At 51.3% G+C, this 18226-nt stretch overlaps 1 protein-coding gene across 7 annotated transcripts in view; it reads right to left on the bottom strand.

Moving 5' to 3' along the window:
* The window catches only part of IGSF9B (immunoglobulin superfamily member 9B), a 1213970-nt gene that overhangs the window by 799323 nt on the left and 396421 nt on the right, over positions 1 to 18226 (bottom strand). For all 7 annotated transcript variants that reach the window (XM_069614121.1, XM_069614116.1, XM_069614120.1 and 4 more), the window contains exon 3: positions 8598 to 8744. In XM_069614121.1, coding sequence (XP_069470222.1) covers positions 8598 to 8744 — 147 coding nt within the window. The remainder of the gene's footprint in view (positions 1 to 8597; positions 8745 to 18226) is intronic.

Genomic DNA, 18226 nt, shown 5'->3' with positions numbered 1-18226 from the left:
CAATCCAAGCAGCAGGCGACGACTACAAACCAATCCATGCAGTGGGCCATGACTGCAAACCAATCCATGCAGTGGGCCGTGACTGCAAACCAATCCATGCAGTGGGCCACAGCAAACCAATCCATGCAGTGGGCCACAGCAAACCAATCCATGCAGTGAGAAAGGACTGCAAACCAATCCATGCAGTGGGCCGTGACTGCAAACCAATCCATGCAGTGGGCCACAGCAAACCAATCCATGCAGTGGGCCACAGCAAACCAATCCATGCAGTGAGACAGGACTGCAAACCAATCCATGCAGTGAGACAGGACTGCAAACCAATCCATGCAGTGAGACGGGACTGCAAACCAATCCATGCAGTGAGACAGGACAGCAAACCAATCCATGCAGTGAGACAGGACAGCAAACCAATCCATGCAGCGGGCGACGACTGCAAACCAATCCAAGCAGCAGGCGACGACTACAAACCAATCCATGCAGTGGGCCACAGCAAACCAATCCATGCAGTGGGCCACAGCAAACCAATCCATGCAGTGAGAAAGGACTGCAAACCAATCAATGCAGTGAGACAGGACTGCAAACCAATCCATGCAGTGGGCCACAGCAACGAATCCATGCAGTGGGCCACAGCAAACCAATCCATGCAGCGGGCCAGGACAGCAAATCAATTCATACAGAGGGCGACGGCAGCAAACCAATCCATACAGTGGGCCACCACTGCAAACCAATCCAAGCAGTGGGCCAGGAATGCAAACCAAGCAGTGCCGTTGGCCACGAAAGGCAAACCAAGCTGTGCAGTGGCCCAAGATTGCAAACCAGGCCATGCAGTGGGCCAGGACTACAAACCAAACCATGCAGTGGGCCAGGACTACAAACCAAGCCATGCAACCCAAGCCGTGCATTGGGCCAGTACTGCAAACCAAGCCGTGAAGTGAGACAGGAAAGCAAACAAAGCCGTGCAGTGTGCCAGGAAAGCAAATAAATCTGTGCGGTGGGCCAGGACTGCAAATTAAGCTGTGCAGTGGGCCAGGACTGCAAACAAAGCCATGCCGTGTGCCAGGACTGCAAGCCAAGTATATTTAACCTGTGAGTTGAAGTATGGTTAAGAAGTACACTTATACGAAATAAGACGTATGAGATTGAAGAAAAAAAGAAAACAAGGCATTCTTGCTGTGTTGCTCGTACGCATCTATGTAGCATCTATTGAGATAACTGTTTTGGAAAGCAAGTGTACCAAGGAGTGCACTGGATATATTCCAATTGTTAACTGTGGTGTTGCATCCTGATGAAGGCCTGTGTAAAGAGAATTGGGAGATAAGCTGGGCCGAAACGCATAGGGTTGGCATTGCTCATCCTGCCCATTGAGTACATGGGTGGATAGAGTTTAGTCACACTGGGGATAATATGCACCCACTCCATAAACAAGGATGTGCTGGTTTTTTCATAGTGTATTGCCAGAACAATATTGAAATTTGATAATCGATTTGTATCAGAAATCCATGTATCAACTAATATTCATTAGAGGTAGTGATATTAAGATGCATCCAAGGATGTCTGGCTACTCTTTCTATGGCCCGCCTTCAAATTGTTGTTTATATGTGGTTGTAAACGCACTATGAAGCATGAGCACTTTTCTCTGGTTCTTTAGACAACTATTTATCAATAGGTATTTGTGTGTTGATAATATACATTGCTGTATTTAAATCGGATCGTGACATTAAATACATTTGTATACAACATTTTTTTCCAAGACGTTTGGTGTGTGAAGTAGACAGTGAAACAATAAGGAGTATTCTGGCCTGATTAACTGCAAGTTGCAAGTAATGGTGGGGTTTTGATGCAGATGCATGCTTGTGAGGGCTACTCGTGTAATTATGCCAATGGCACTCAGTTGATCTTTTGGCGCAACCATGAGAGTGGAACAATGAGTGAGATCTTTACAAGCCGTCTTCTGCAGGGGATGCCTCCTTGCAGGCAAACATAAGTTACTCACTGTATTGACTAACGTACTCCTAGTCCATAGTCCCTTTTCCTCCATACTGTATGGGCATTCCTCGCTAGGGACGGTAACAGAACCTTTTCCACCAGAAAAATCATTTTCCACCTTTAAATGTAGCTGCGCGCAGGGGCGTGGCTATAGGAGCAAGGCTCCCTTCACTCCTCCCACAGGCACCACACCCCAGTCGCCTTTGACACGTTGGCCACATTCAGTTGGCCTAATAACGCAGATTTTTTTAAAACTGGGGAGGATGGTGGGTCGTATGGAGGAAAGGGGACTATGGACTACGAGTAAGTTAGTCACTACGCTGAGTAACTTATAATTACTCCTACGTTCCGTCCCCTTTCCTACATACTGTATGGGCGATTACCACTGATGGAAGCCCTGCGGTGGAGGGACTGCAACTCTTCTGAAAACAGGTTTTTTAGGACTGCTTGGCCAAATGCAGCATCTGATCTCGTACTGGAGTCTAAGCAATAGTGCTTACAGAAGGCAGATTGGGAGACTCACGTGCCCCCCTTGCTGATAGTTAACCATGGCACGTGTCTTTGGAAAGCCACCGTAGTAGCCTTGGCTCTGACCGCATGAGCGTGCATGTTTGCTGGCAACTTCGTAGTCTTCCTTGATTGCCAAAACCATCCACTTTGCTATTGAGGCTTTGGAGGCTTGACTCCCTGGTTTTGATCCTCTGAAAGTGATAAACAAGGCATCCGACTTGCAATAGCCCTTAGTCCTCTCAAGGTAAAACTTGAGCTCTATCCTGACGTCAAGACAGTGCAGGACCTTTTCTGCTTCATCCTGTGGATTTGGGAAGAAAGTTGTAAGGACTATTTCTTCATTGAGGTGAAACAAAGACACTACCTTTGGGAGAAATGAGGGGTGTGTATGTAGCACCACCATGTCCCGGTGGAACGTGGTAAATGGCTCAGAAACCACCTGTGCCTGAATTTCACTAATCCTGCGAGCTGAGTTAAGGCCCACTAAGAGGGCAGTCTTAATAGTGACCAATCTGATGTCCACCAAAGCCATGGGCTCAAAAGGTCTATGGGCCAAGGCTGCCAGAACCAAGTGGAGATCCCAGACCGGGTGTGGACGTCTGACCAGAGGGTACAATCTGGATAGTGCTGCAAGATGCCTTTTGATCACTGGGTTGGAGGTGGAGAAAAGGTTATCGCCAGAGTTCCTATATGCATATATTGCTGCCAGGTAGGTGCAGCCAGCATGTGTCCACCTGCACACCAGAGTGTGCCAGATGTGCTGAGAAGGACATCACATGGTTGAGGGTGCACCCTAAGGGGTCTATGTCCGTCTCCTTGGCCCAATGGAAGAACCTGGTCCATTTGCTTCTATATTGGCTCCTATTGAATGCACTTCTTGCCCCTTGGATGATGTCCAAATTGTCCTGTGACAAATGGAGGCGCTGCAGGGTTATGTGCTCAGGAACCAGGCTGTTAGGGCTAACGGAAAGGGGTGGCCTACCGCCCCTCCCCCCCTTGTTGGGACAGTAGTGGATCCGGCCCCACTGGGAGAGAAACCGGTGGTTGATTGGACAGTCGTAACATCTCTGGGAACCATGGTCTTGCCAGCAACTGTGGTGCTATCAAGATGAGACATAGTCGCCCCGTCTCCCTGACCTTGCTGATGACCCGGTCTAAAAGTGGGGTGGGTTGGAATGGGTATTCCCACATGCCGTCCCACTGAATCTGCAATGCATCCCCCAGGGAAGCTGTGCCCTGGCCCATCCAGGACGCGAACTGGTGACACCTCCTGTTGGTCGGAGTGGCGATTAGGTCTACCTGTGACTGACCCCATTTGTTGAAGATCTACCTCACAATCCTCTCGTTCAACTGCCATTCGTAATTGTCGATCCCCAACCTGCTGAGCCTGTCTGCCTGTAGGTTGGACTCCCCCAGCAGGTGGATGCCGAAAGCGATATGCTGCTTGCTAGGGCCCATTACCATTTGTCGATTGTTAGCCTGCACAGAGGAGGAGATCTGGGGCCCCCTGTTTGTTGAGGTAGTACATGCAGGTGGAACTGCCAGTCTGAATGCAGACCGGGCTGTTGATAACCGGGAGGAAAGCTTTCAAAGCTAGCCATAAAGCCATAATCTCAAGCCAATTTATGTGCCTGTCCTGGTCCTGTCTCGACCATAGGCCGTGGACAGTGTATTTGTTCAAAGTGGCTTCCCAACCCTCAAGGGATGAGTGTGTAGTAATGGTGTAAATGGGTTGAGGCTGCCTGCTGAGAGATGGGTGTCTGTCCTCCACCAGAGCAGGTCCTGGTGGAGGTGAGATGGTATGCTGACTAATGCCGTTTGGGAGCCAGTTTCCTGACTCCAAGAGGCCGATATGTAGCTGCAGTGTCCTCATTTCGAGACTGGTGTGAGGCACCGCCAGAAGACAAGCTGTCATAATCCCCAGTAAGTGCTGGTCCCACCATGCAGAAATTACAGCCCTTCTCAGGAAATGCCCTGTAACCGCTTTGATCGCTGCAACCTTATCCGCTTTGTGTATAGGCGCGTTACAAATACCATATCATATCATATCATATCCCAGATGAGATCCAAGAAGGTCAAGGACTGAGTATGCTGAAGCTGTGACTTCTTGAGGTTGATGGAGAACCCCAGTTCGTAATGCGTGTGCATAAGCCTGGCTGCTGTGTTCTTGACCACATCTGGGGAATTCGCTTGTACCAGCCAGCCGACGAGGTATGGATAGAGGTGGAGGCCTCCACCATCAATGCTGGCGTAACCATCTTGAACATTTGCAGGGGTAGGAAAAGGTTTTAGGCTGAAAGGTCTGGGACAACTCTCAGGACTGTCTGGTTCTTCCTTTGTATAGCGAAGATGCAGGAGTAAAATTCCAAGCCTCATTGGGAGTGGGGAACTTCATCCACTACCTCGCTCACTATTAGAGAGCGGATCTGCGCCAAGAGAGTTGCCATCCCAATCTGCAGGAGAGGCGGGGGGAAAAAGAGAGAACTTGAGGTATAGGAAGTTGGAATCCCAGGGAAATCACAGAGAAAATCCATGGGTCCACGAACCTGGTCTGCCAGGAGTGAAAGTGAAGGGCATGCGTGACCCCCACCAGAGAGTTGTGTATCCTGTTGACCCAGTCATTGCTTCTTCCGCTCTGAGCCTGGGGCCTGTGAGGGGGTGGGGGGGGGACTGGAAAAAACCCTTGTTTGTAGTCTTCTGCTGCTTATGCTGATGTTGGCTAGGAGACCTGTCGGGTTGCCTAGTGTGGTGTTCCTGAAAGCCCCTCAAACCACCAAAGGTATGGCCTATGTCAGACCACAGGCGGCTCTGGCCAAAGCTCTTGGAAGCCGGCTTTGCAAGTAAAGCCAGGGATTTGGCTGTTTGAGAGCTGTTCTTTTTCTTGTAACTCATCAGTGGTCAAATGGAACAAGCCCCTCCCTCAAATGGCAGATCGAGGATACAGTCCTGTACATCTGGATTAAACCTAGTGGCCTTGGCCAAGCAGTCCTCATGTTCGTAGCCACACATACGGCCCTGCCTGCCGTGTCGATGTGAGCCATCGATGATTCCATTAGGTCTTGTGCCACTATTTTTGCTTCCGCTAGGTCGGCCTGGAACCGAGCCTGCCTATGGACTGGGAGATCAGGAAGGAAGTCAGCAATCTGCCTCCAGAGTTTTTGATTTACTGCGGCTAGCATGGCGTCTGCATTTGCTTGCCGTAGGTGGAGGGTGGCATTCAAGTACACTTTCTTTCCATAGGCCTCTAGGACCTTTTCCTCTCTGCCTACTAAGGCCCGAGCGAATGAGGACGTGGACGATTGATGCTGCCACAATGACTGATGAGTGCGGTTAAGGGGGCAAAAATAGGATGAGAAAATCACCTTCAGTTTGCCTGTATTTGGCATCTAGGCGCTTGTTAGTTGGCTGCGTTGAATGAGGTTTTGTCCAACCCTTCTACACCAGGCTCTCTACATCTTTGTGTGAAGGTATGCCCAATTTGGTGGCTGGGCGGATGGTAAGTACCTCTGGGCCTCTGGCTGCTCCTTTTGTGGCTGGGGAATCCTTAGATTCCCCACCACCCCAGCCAATCTTTTGTGGAAAGCCCTTGCGCAGGAGGAGGTGTCCACCACGTCATCCATGTCTCCCGCTGTGTCACGCAGGTCCGTGGAGTCTGATGGTGGAGTCTTCGGGCCAGATGCAGGCGGCTGTACTGCTCTGTTAAGCTGCGTGTGGGGCTCTGTAGGCTGCAGCAATGCTACTGTGGTGTTTGGGACCACAGACTGTACCGTAGCCAGAGGTTGTAATTTGGCCGTTGTTTGGACAGGAGCTGGCTGCTGTGGGAGCACACGCGAGTTCATTTCCTAAATGATTCCCTTTAGTAAATATTCCCCATTTGTGGGAATTTTATTAGAGAGAGGAACTTGTAGAAAAAGCGCTCTCGCATGCTGGTGAAGCACACTCTTGCATAGGTACGGCCGTGTATGCCTGCACATACTGCTCAGTCGTCCCTGCGCCTTGCCTGCTCTGGGCAGACCATTCCACCCTTGGTGTGAAATCAGGGCTTTGATGCTTGCTGGAAGGGCGTGCCTCTGGACGAGCCGACATTTTGTCTGTACTGTGCCACGAGCTTGATGTTTGTCGACTGCTGTACTCGGCCTTGTCTCTGCCCGTTTGCTTGCGTGCATAGGCTCGCACCTGCCCGGCACCTCAGGCATGGACCTGGGAGGCTGTGTGACCTCGGACATGGCTCTGGTAGTGCTTTTCGTATTGCGTATAGGCACCCCCTCAGGCTTGCGACTGGTAGTAGAGCCCCTCTGGGGATTCCCGGTGCAAGAGCCCTCTGGCCCCTCAACGGTGGGACCGGGAGGATCCGTGGACCCCTCAGCCGTATGGCCGGTAGCTTGGAGAGCCTCGGTGCCCTTGCTGGTAGTAGAGCCTACAAGGCCAGTCCCGCTTGGTTGCTTCCCTGGAAAGGACTCGCACATGTGGGGTGCCTTGGAGAACAATATACTTAGCTTCAGATTAGTCTTTCTCCGTATGTACTCCTTGATATGCTCCAGTGGTGATCTGGAGAACAGCTCCCTCCACCTGGCCAGCCAGTTCTTTAGTGACCGGGGAGTAAGTGCGTTGCATGCTGAGCAGCCGTCCCAGCCGTGGTCTTCACTGAGGCACCAGAGGCAAAGCGCGAGCGGGTCCGATGTGGGACAGGATCCATCGCAGGTCGGGCACCCGTTAAAGCCCATCGCGGCCGACATACGCCAGGGAGGGGCGCAAGTACCGGAGGACGGAGTATTCATATCTCAAACAAACAAAAAGAGTGGTTAGTACAGATAGAATAAAGGGAAAAATATCCCTGAGGAATCAACCACAGCTGCCATCGATGCGGAAAAGAGGACTGGGATGTGGCACCGGTGGGCAGAGTTAAGGGAGCCCTGCTCCCGGGTCCAGGCCCCCACGCGCAACTTAATTTAAAGGGGAAGATGATTTTTCTATAGAAAAAGGTTCTGTTCCCGTCCCCAGCAAGGGACGCCCATACAGTATGGAGGAAAGGGGACAGGACATAGGAGTACATTCCAGGGAGATTCTAGTAGCCTCTGGAGCCCAGGAGTTTCCCGCAAATCTTCACCTATGGCAAAATCCCTTAGTACTAATGTGAATGGAAATCTGACCAGGAAACCTCAGTTGTCCCATAGTATCCTTGTCCAAGGAAAGTTCAAGCAACCTTGCCTTCAGTCATATCCCACCAGTGCTCTGCTAACAGTGCGTTTGTGGGGATGCCTAAATAGCTAACCATCCATCTACAGCGGATACAGAATACGGCTGCCATCTCCTCCTAAAACCAAAGCGGTTGGACCACAGTAGTCTCACTCAGACTCAACTGCACCAACTGCCAGTCAAACGTAGAGCTCATTTTAAGGGTCTGTGTGTGACCCATAGAGTTCTTTATGGGGGTGTTCACACTTCCTTCCACAGGCAAGCACAGGAAAAATATAACTACTGCATTCTGTGGGAAATAACCTTTGAGTTGGCGGCCATCTCTTAACATGCAGCTTCCCTCTGGAACTCTACTCCAAGCCGCTTTATGACAGTAGAAGATCACTTACATGGATAAAGAGTTTACAAACACACCATTTGCCCTGCTAGTTTTCTACCTTTTGATCTCTCTAATATCCTAATTAGCACATCCAATTGGCATGGTTGTGTGTCCGCTGTGTGTGAGGAAGACAAGAGTGGGTGAATGGGCATGACAGAGGAGGGTAGTGTGAGGAATATTAGGGTGCAGTGGAGGAGTTTGACTCCGGTGAGGGTGACTGATAACTGTGTGATGGCTCACCGTTGATGGTCAGGTGCAAGGTGTGTGAGGAAGCCAAGAGTGGGTGAGCGGGCATGGCAGAGGAGGGTAGTGTGAGGAATATTAGGGTAGAGTGGAGGAGTTGGACAACGGTGAGCATGGCTTATAGCTGTGTGGTGGCTTACGGTTGATGCTCAGGTGCATGGTGTGTGAGGAAGCCAAAAGTGGACGAGAAGGCATGACAGAGGAGGGTACTGTGAGAAATATTAGCATGGGGTGGAAGAGTTCGACACCGGTGAGCGTGGCTGATAGCTGTGTGGTTGCTCACCATTGACGGTCAGGTGCACCCAGCTGCCATTGTGGAAGGTGTCGTACTGCTGGTCCAGCATCAGCACTTTACACTCATACCAGCCTTGGTCCTCAGAGTGCACCTGCTCGATACGCAAGGATGCCTTGTCATGCAGATTGGCACGGCCTGAAAGAGAGAAGAAGAAACCATGAAGAAACACAGCCTACACCATACTCAAACAGGCTAAATAACTGTCGAAGTGACAAAGTGTGGGCCCGCGTTGGTGACCCAAGATATAGAAGAGACAAGGACAGAGCACTCAAGATGTACACAGAAGCCAGGACACATTGTTAGATATGTTGATATAGGGGATCTCCAATAAACCTAACAAAGCCAAACTTAGCAACCAGTACTGCCACTTACCCATAGCGCACTGTGGACAAGAGCAACTTGTGGGGTTGTGTGTCAATGTGTACACACACATACATGTGCATCCTTTACTAGAAGTGGTAATGCAAAGAGAAGGCAACCGCGACAGTGCTGAGCTCCCCGAGAAAGAGCAGGCCTGAGGTAAACACTCAAGGTACTGCAGCGTGATCCAGGATGTACTGGGGGGAGATCATGCTTCACCCCCATTTACTGAAAACCAGCATTGAACCCAGAGCCAAAACATGCAACTGTGGCAAAGACCCCAAGGCAACATCATTGTCCATTCAGGGTGTCTGCGGAGGGGGAATCAACCCAAAAATACATAACACACAGTGCCCCAGCACCAAGAACAGTGGATGTGCACGCCATTATACACAGCTGTCAAGCACTGACACAGTGCAGACCACAGAACATTTAAAGAAGAGCCTGGTGTGTATCCCACAAAAGGTAAAGATTTTTAGGACGTAACCCGAAACATTCAGGTGTTCAAAGCAGAATCAGGATGATATCCCAAGGGTTCAGTTGAGCCCAAGTGATGCCTTAGACCAGTGGACAAGTGCAACACATTTACAAAGGAGCCACCGGAGGATACCACTGGCCCATATGCTGCATCTTCATTGGAGAGCTCCAAGGATACCCGTGGCTCGCGGGTTGCATCCACACTGGAAAGCTCCAAGGATAACCCTGGCTCACGGGCTGCATCTTCATTCGACAGCTCTGAGGAAACCCCTGGCCCATATGCTGCATCTTCATTGGATAGCTCTAAGGAAACCCCAGCCCCCAGGCTGCATCTTGATTGGAGAGCTCCAAGGATACCCCTGGCTCATGGGCTGCATTTTCATTCGACAGCTCTGAGGAAACCACTGGCCCATATGCTGCATCTTCATTGGAGAGATCCAAGGATACCCGTGGCTCGCGGGCTGCATCCACACTGGAGAGCTCCAAGGATACCCTTGGCTCGCGGGCTGCATCCACACTGGAGAGATCCAAGGATACCCGTGGCTCGCGGGCTGCATCTTCACTGGACAGCTCTGAGGAAACCCCTGGCCCATATGCTGCATCTTCATTGGATAGCTCTAAGGAAACCCCAGCCCCCAGGCTGCATCTTGATTGGAGAGCTCCAAGGATACCCCTGGCTCATGGGCTGCATTTTCATTGGACAGCTCTAAGGAAACCCCTGGCCCCCATGCTGCATCTTCATTGGAGAGCTTCAAGGATACCCCTGGCTCCCAGGCTGCATCCTCATTGGAGAGCTCCAAGGATACCCCTGGCTTGCAATCTGCCTGCTCATTGGCATGCTCCAAGGATACCCCTGGCTCGCGGGCTGTCTCCTCATTGGAGCGCTCCGAGGATGCCCCTGGCACGCGGGCTGTCTCCCCATTGGAGCGCTCCGAGAATACCCCTGGCTTGAAAGCTTCCTGCTCAATGGAGTGCTCCAAAGATACCCCTGGCTCGCAGGCAGGCCGCCTCCTCCTCATGGTTGCACTCCAAGGATACCACTGGTTTGCAGGATGCCTCCTCACTGGAGTGTTCGAAGGGAACCCCTGGCTCCCAAGCTTCATCCTCATTTGTTGGTTTATAGGATACACCTGGCTCACAGGCTGCATCCTCATTTGTTGGTGAATAGGATACCGCCAGCACCCAGGCTGTCTCCTCACTGGAGAGCCCTAAGGATACCCCTGGCTTGTTGGCTTACCGGATAAGGCTACATCCTCATTTGTTGGCTTATAGGATACCACTGGCTCCCAGGCTGGATCTTCATTTGTTGGTTTGTAGGATACTGTCGGCTCCCAGGCTGCATCCTCATTTGCTGGCTTTTAAGATACCATCGGCTTCCAGGCTATCTCCTCACTTGTTGGCTTATAGGATACCGCCGACTCCCAGGATGTCTCATCATTGGGGAGCCCAAAGGATATCTCTGGCTCCCAGGCTGCATCCTCATTTGTTGGCTTATATGATACCGCCGGCTCCCAGGCAGCATCCTCATTTGTTGGCGTACAGGATACCCCTGACTTGCGGGCTGCATCCTCATTTGCTGGCTTATAGGATACCCCTGGCTCCCAGGCTGCATCCTCATTTGTTGGCTTATAGGATACCAACGCCTCCCAGGCTGCATCCTCATTTGTTGGCGTATGGGATACCCCTGGATCCCAGGCTGCATCATTAGTTGTCGTACAGGACACCACCGGCTACCAGGCTGCATCATTAGTTGTCGTACAGGATACCCCTGGCTCGTGGGCTGCATCCTCATTTGTTGGCTTATAGGATACCCCTGGTTCCCAGGGTGCATCCTCATTTGTTGGCTTATAGGATACTGTCGGCTCCCAGGATGCATCCTCATTTGCTGGTGAATAGGATACCGCCAGCACCCAGGATGTCTCCTCACTGGAGAGCCCCAAGGATACCCCTGGCTTGTTGGCTTACCGGATAAGGCTACATCCTCATTTGTTGGCTTATAGGATACCACTGGCTCCCAGGCTGCATCTTCATTTGTTGGTTTGTAGGATACGGTCGGCTCCCAGGCTGCATCCTCATTTGCTGGCTTATAAGATACCATCGGCTTCCAGGCTATCTCCTCACTTGTTGGCTTATAGGATACCACCGACTCCCAGGATGTCTCATCATTGGAGAGCCCCAAGGATACCCCTGGCTCCCAGTGTGCATCCTCATTTGCTGGCTTATAGGATACCACCGGCTCCCAGGCTGCATCCTCATTTGCTGGTGTATAGGATACCACCAGCTCCTAGGCTGCATCCTCATTTGCTGGTGAATAGGATAACGCCAGCACCCAGGCTGTCTCCTCACTGGAGAGCCCTAAGGATACCCCTGGCTCCCAGGCTGCATCCTCATTTGTTGGCTTATATGATACCGCTGGCTCCCAAGCTGCCTCCTCATTTGCTGGTTTATAGGATACAACTGGCTCCCAAGCTGCCTCCTCATTTGTTGGCTTATAGGATACTGTCGGCTCCCAGGATGCATCCTCATTTGCTGGCATATAGGATACCCCGACTCCCAGGCTATCCACATTTGTTGGCTGATAGGATACCCCCGGCTCCCAGGCTGCATCCTCATTTGTTGGTCGTATAGGATACCCCTGGCTAGCGGACTGCATCCTCATTTGTTGGCTTATCGGATACCACCGGCTACCAGGCTGCATCCTCATTAGTTGTCGTACAGGATACCCCTGGCTTGCGGGCTGCATCCTCATTTGCTGGCTTATAGGATACCCCTGGCTCCCAGGCTGCATCCTCATTTGTTGGCTTATAGGATACCAACGGCTCCCAGGCTGCATCCTCATTTGTTGGCGTATGGGATACCCCTGGCTCCCAGGCTGCATCATTAGTTGTCGTACAGGATACCCCTGGCTCGCGGGCTGCATCCTCATTTGTTGGCATATAGGATACCCCTGGCCCCCAGGCTGCATCCTCATTTATTGGCATATAGGATACCCCTGGCTCCCAGGGTGCATCCTCATTTGTTGGCATATAGGACACCCCTGGCTCCCAAGCTGCATCATTAGTTGTCGTATAGGATACACCTGGCTCGCGGGCTGCATCCTCATTTGTTGGCATAAAGGATACCCCTGGCTCACAGGGTGCATCCTCATTTGTTGCCATATAGGATACCCCATGGCTGCCAGACTGCATCGTCATTAGTTGTCGTATAGGATACTGCCGGCTCCAAGGCTGCACCCTCATTTGTTAGCATATAGGATACCCCTGGCTCCCAGGCTGCATCCTCATTTGTTGGCTTATAGGATACCCCTGGCTCCCAGGCTGCATCCTCATTTGCTGGCTTATAGGATACCCCTGGCTCCCAGGCTGCATTCTCATTTGTTGGCTTATAGGATACCAACGACTCCCAGGCTGCATCCTCATTTGTTGGCGTATGGGATACCCCTGGCTCCCAGGCTGCATCATTCGTTGTCATACAGGATACCCCTGGCTCCCAGGCTGCATCCTCATTTATTGGCATATAGGATACCCCTGGCTCCCAGGGTGCATCCTCATTTGTTGGCATATAGGATACCCCTGGCTCCCAGGCTGCATCATTAGTTGTCGTACAGGATACACCTGGCTCGCGGGCTGCATCCTCATTTGTTGGCATATAGGATACCCCTGGCTCACAGGGTGCATCCTCATTTGTTGCCATATAGGATACCCCATGGCTGCCAGGCTGCATCGTCATTAGTCGTCGTATAGGATACTGCCGGCTCCAAGGCTGCACCCTCATTTGTTAGCATATAGGATACCCCTGGCTCCCAGGCTGCATCCTCATTTGTTAGCTTATAGGATACCCCTGGCTCGCGGGCTGCATCCTTATTTGTTGGCTTATAGGATACCCCTGGTTCCCATGGTGCATCCTCATTTGTTGGCTTATAGGATACCCCTGGCTCCCAGGCTGCATCCTCATTTGCTGGCTTATAGGATACCCCTGGCTCCCAGGCTGCATCCTCATTTGTTGGCTTATAGGATACCACCAGCTCACAGGCCGCATCCTCATTTCTTGGTGTATAGGATACCCCTGGCCTGCGGGCTGCATCCTCATTTGCTGGCTTATAGGATACCCCTGGCTCCCAGGCTGCATCCTCATTTGTTGGCTTATAGGATACCAACGGCTCCCAGGCTGCATCCTCATTTGTTGGCATATGGGATACCCCTGGCTCGCGGGCTGCTTCCACATTTGTTGGTGTATAGGATACCCCAGGCTTGCGGGCTGCATCCTCATTTGTTGGCTTATAGGATGCCCCTGGCTCAGGGGCTGCATCCTCATTTGTTGGCGTATAGGATACCCCAGGCTTGCGGGCTACTTCCTCATTTTCTGGCTTATAGGATACCCCTGGCTTGCAGGCTGCACCCTGATTTGTTGTTGTATAGCATACCCCTGGCTCACGGGCTGCTTCCTCATTTGTTGGCTTATAGCATACCCCGGGCTTGCGGGCTGTATCCTCATTTGTTGGCTTATAGCATACCCCTGGCTCGCGGGCTGCTTCCGCATTTGTAGGCTTACAGGATACCACTGGCACCAGGCTGCATCATCAGATGGGCACCAGTGTCAGATGGGCTGAGGGGGCGTCTTAAAGGAATAATGCAGTGATTCTGCTTGTCTCTTCCCAGGGAAGGGGACTGGATGATCAGCACAGACACAGCACGGGTTGAATGCAGTTGGGAGAAATTAAGAAAACACAATCTCTGAGACATGCCATTGCCTGCTCATGACATGAAAACGGGGAAGGCCTGAAAAAGGGAGGGAATCTGGAAGTGTGAAGCTGGGGATTCGGTTGTAAGCCACACACAGTACTACAGTAACCATACTTACACTGACTGAACTTGTATGTACCACGGAGGGTCAAAAAGTAAACAGAGTAAAAAAAGGTTACGGTTACATCACCAAACACGATTTTTGTTGGTGCGGTTTCTGCCGGACTGCTGTGTAATTATGCATTTTATTATTTTTAAACGTGTTTATTTTTTGTTCGACACACAGGAGAATGTACATTACAGCAAACAAATCTTAGCAATTTATCAAGCCCATTAGTCCCTTTTCTGTCAGCCAGCCCTCCACCCTCCTCCCGTTAACTCTCAGGCTTCACCCAACTCTCGCTCCTCCGCTCGGTGTACCATGTCTGTGCTCTCAGCCGATAAGGCGTTTGCCACCGCACGCGGCTTGAATGTTAGAGCCGGGTAGCTCTCGTCATAGTCTATCAATGGTGACCAAATGTTTGTGAAGCGAAGAAGTAGGCCCCTGCTTGCCGCTGTGATTTTCTCTGCTATGAAAATGTCCCATAGTTTTTGCCACCACAAGATCATCATGGGGCCTTCTGGAGATTTCCATGTTCGTGCCACGTGATCTTGGCAGCTAACAGGAGCTGAGTTAGGAGGGCCGCCGTTCTGCCAGATCTTGGGTATATGCCTGGGATCGGGGCTCCTAGTAGGATTGATTCTGGCTCCAGGGTCAACGTGATCTTCGTTATGTCCGCAATAGCCAGCATGCATTGGGACCAGAACTTTGCGACCACTGGGCATGACCACCACATATGTATGAATGATCCCGGGAGGCCATATTGGCGCCAACATCGGGGGTCTAAGGATTGGTTAATGTGGTGTAGTCGGAGCAGTGGATAGTACCATCTTAAGAGTAATTTATGGGCACACTCGATTAGTGATGCAGAAGGAAGAGGATCGCGTATGAGACCAAATGTCTATCCATGTCTGGTCCTCTATTGAATGATCCAGGTCCGTTTCCCATTGTGTCATGTAGGTTGCTCTGGCAATGAGAGAGTTTGTCTGCAATAGCTTGTATATCGTCGAGATTCGATCTTGGTGTGGGTTTGGAGAGTCTGCGAGTGTTAGCTCTATGGGGTCCAACTCTCGAGAAGCTGCCAAGCAAATTGGTGGATGGGAGCACCAATGTCGTAGCTGCGCATATGAGAATCTGTCAGTTTCCATTAAGCTAAAGGCGCTCTTACATTGTTCTCAAAGGTGAGAGGGCGGTTCCCCTCAAAGAGCTGACCCAGGGAGCCGAGACCCCCAGCGATCCAGTTGTTGAAATTCACGGGGTGGGCTCCTGGTGAAAACGTCAGGTTATGGAAGACTTGGGGCTGATGGGATCAGGTCTCTCGGGATGCCCCTATGTTTAGGTATCCATTCCCAGGCTTTCAGGGTATGCCTGGTGGAGGATAGAGCGGCTGGCCATGTTCTCCTTGAGGCGGGCGGTAGGTGTTAGTGGAAACGGAGGGGGAGGGGGTAAGCGGGATGGTTCCATCTCTGTCCATCTTGGTCGGTTTGAGCTAATGATCCAGGCTTGCATGCGGGCCAATTGCGCCACTATCTGATATTTATGGAGATCCCGGACTCCCAGGCCTCCTAGGTTCGGACTAGTCAGCATTGTTTTCAGTGGGATCCTTGACTTTTTACCCTTCCAGATAAAACGTAGCACCTTCCTCTGGAGACGTTGAAGCGGTGGCCTGGGGATCATAATAGGAAGGGCTGAGCAAGCATAAAGAAGTCGTGGGAGGAGGTTCATCTTACATGCCGCTATACGGCCCAGTAGTGAGATCTCCTGTGAGCGCCAGCGATCGAGGTCTTCTTCCACGGACTTAAATAAAGGTTGAAAGTTCGCCCGATAGGTGTCTTCCGGACGGGCTGTGATCTGGACTCCCAGGTAGGGTATCGCCTTTTCCGACAGTTGGATCGTGCAGAGGGCTCTGAAGGACACTTTATCCTCTGTATTCAGTCTCACCCCTAGGGCAGATGATTTCGTGAAGTTTATAGCGAATCCTGACACCTTACCGAAGGAGTGAATTTCTGCCAGGGAAGACCTCAGCGATTGGGCGGTGTCTGTTATGGTTAGCATCACTTCATCCGCGTATAACGCTGTTTTATGTTGGGTAGGGCCTACTTGAAGGCCTTTAATTCTGGGGTTAAGGCGAATTTGTTGGGCCATGGGTTCCATAATTAATGCGAAAAGCAGGGGGGATAGGGGACATCCCTGCCTGGTCCCACAGGACAGGGGGATCGGATTAGACAGGAAGCCATTGACTCGGAGCACGGTTTTTGGGGATTGATAATTCGCCAGGATGAATTTCTGAAATGTGGGGCCAAAGTGAAAGGACTCTAGAGTGAGTCGGAGGAAGGACCAGTCTACTTTATCAAAGGCCTTAGCCGCATCCAGAGCCAGCACTGCCAATTTTCGTGAGTCTCGCTGTGCAAATTCAACCAAGTTCAGCACTCTGCGTATGTTGTTCTGGGGCAGATCTGTTCATTATAAAACCTGTCTGGTCCGAGTCGATAATGTCTGGGAGCACCTTCGCCAATCGGTTGGCCAGGACTTTTGAATATATGTCATATCTCTCGGGTCTTTTCCTGGTTTTAATGCGAGGACTGTGATCGACTCTTGCATCGATGGGGTAGTTGTTCCAGAGACAGCAAAGGAGTTGAAAAGAGTTGTCAAAGGGGTCACCAGCTGGGGGCAGAAGATTTTGTAGAAGCGGGTCGAGAACCCGTCCGGGCCTGGGGCTTTTGGTTTGAGACTCTTGATGGTTTTGTCCACTTCTTCACTCGAGATCGGGGTTTCTAGTTCGTCTCTGGTCGCCTGGGAGATCTGGGGAAGAGCTGCGTCTCGGAGGTAAGATTGTTGGTCTCTAAGCGATCTAGGGGACACCGTCATCGTGTCTTTGAGATGGGCCACTGCAATATGCTGTTTGTCTCTCTCTGCAAATTGGACTCTACCTTGCGAGTCACGAAGGCCTAGAATTGCGTTTCTCTTCCTGATCTTTGCCAGCTTCTCCACCAGGAATGTGTTAGCCTTATTTCCTTTAGCATAGTAGCTTTGTTTAGTTCTGGCTAGTATCTGGGCTGTGCCTTCCGCATAGTGTGCTTCCAGCTTCTTCCGGGCTACCTGCAGGGTAGGCATCCAGTTGTTTGCTTTGCATATTGCTTCCGCTTTCTCTACTTCGTCTTATAGGGCCTGGCGGATTTGTCGCTACTTTTTATGATAAGCAGCTCCTTGCGAGATCAAGACCCCTCTCACCACTGCCTTCATTGCGTCCCATGTGGTGACCGGTGAGGTGTCCTCATTTTTATTTTCCTTAAAGAAGTCTTTGATAGCTTTCGTTGTCACGTCCCTTAGTGCCATGTCACCCAAGATCGGGTCGTAGAGCGACCACTTGCGTTTTGGAGGCAGATCCGGGTCATGGGCTCTCATCGTTAGTATGATTGGGGCATGATCCGATAGGATTCTAGGGCCAATGATTACATCGTCCGTGAAGGCCAACGCTTGGGGAGAAGTCAGCAGGAGATCAATGCCGGAGTAGGTTCTGTGTATATAGGAATAGAATGAGTAGTCGCGGGTCTCCGAGTGTAGAACTCTCCACGTATCCACCACATCTAGGGTTCGGAAACATTTGAGTAGGGCCGTCGCAATGCTATAATCGTCAGGAATCGCACTTTCCGATGTGGTTATGGGGTCTCACTCTTCTTCGAGTGGCTGAGGCGCCTTTTCATGGGAGGGGCGGTGGGGGTCAGGCATCATCTGTGGACTTGATTTCGATGTCGTTCTCCAGTGGTCGCATTTTATGTTCCCTCCAATGGGAGGGTAAACTTGTCATTTTAGGGGAGGCCGATTTTTCCTTTCCGGCGAGTCCCCTGGCTAACAGGGCCGTCTTTGTCCCATTAGCCAACACGGCTAGGGACATCAACCATAACTGGGTTCGTCTCCAAGGGTGGGACGATGGCATA

This window comes from Ambystoma mexicanum, chromosome 9 (genome assembly GCF_040938575.1).
Source record: "Ambystoma mexicanum isolate Mex_15411 chromosome 9, UKY_AmexF1_1, whole genome shotgun sequence".
Lineage (NCBI taxonomy): Eukaryota > Metazoa > Chordata > Amphibia > Caudata > Ambystomatidae > Ambystoma > Ambystoma mexicanum.
The sequence above is the reverse complement of the archived record's forward strand: the minus strand, read 5'-3'. Positions and strand labels throughout refer to the sequence as shown.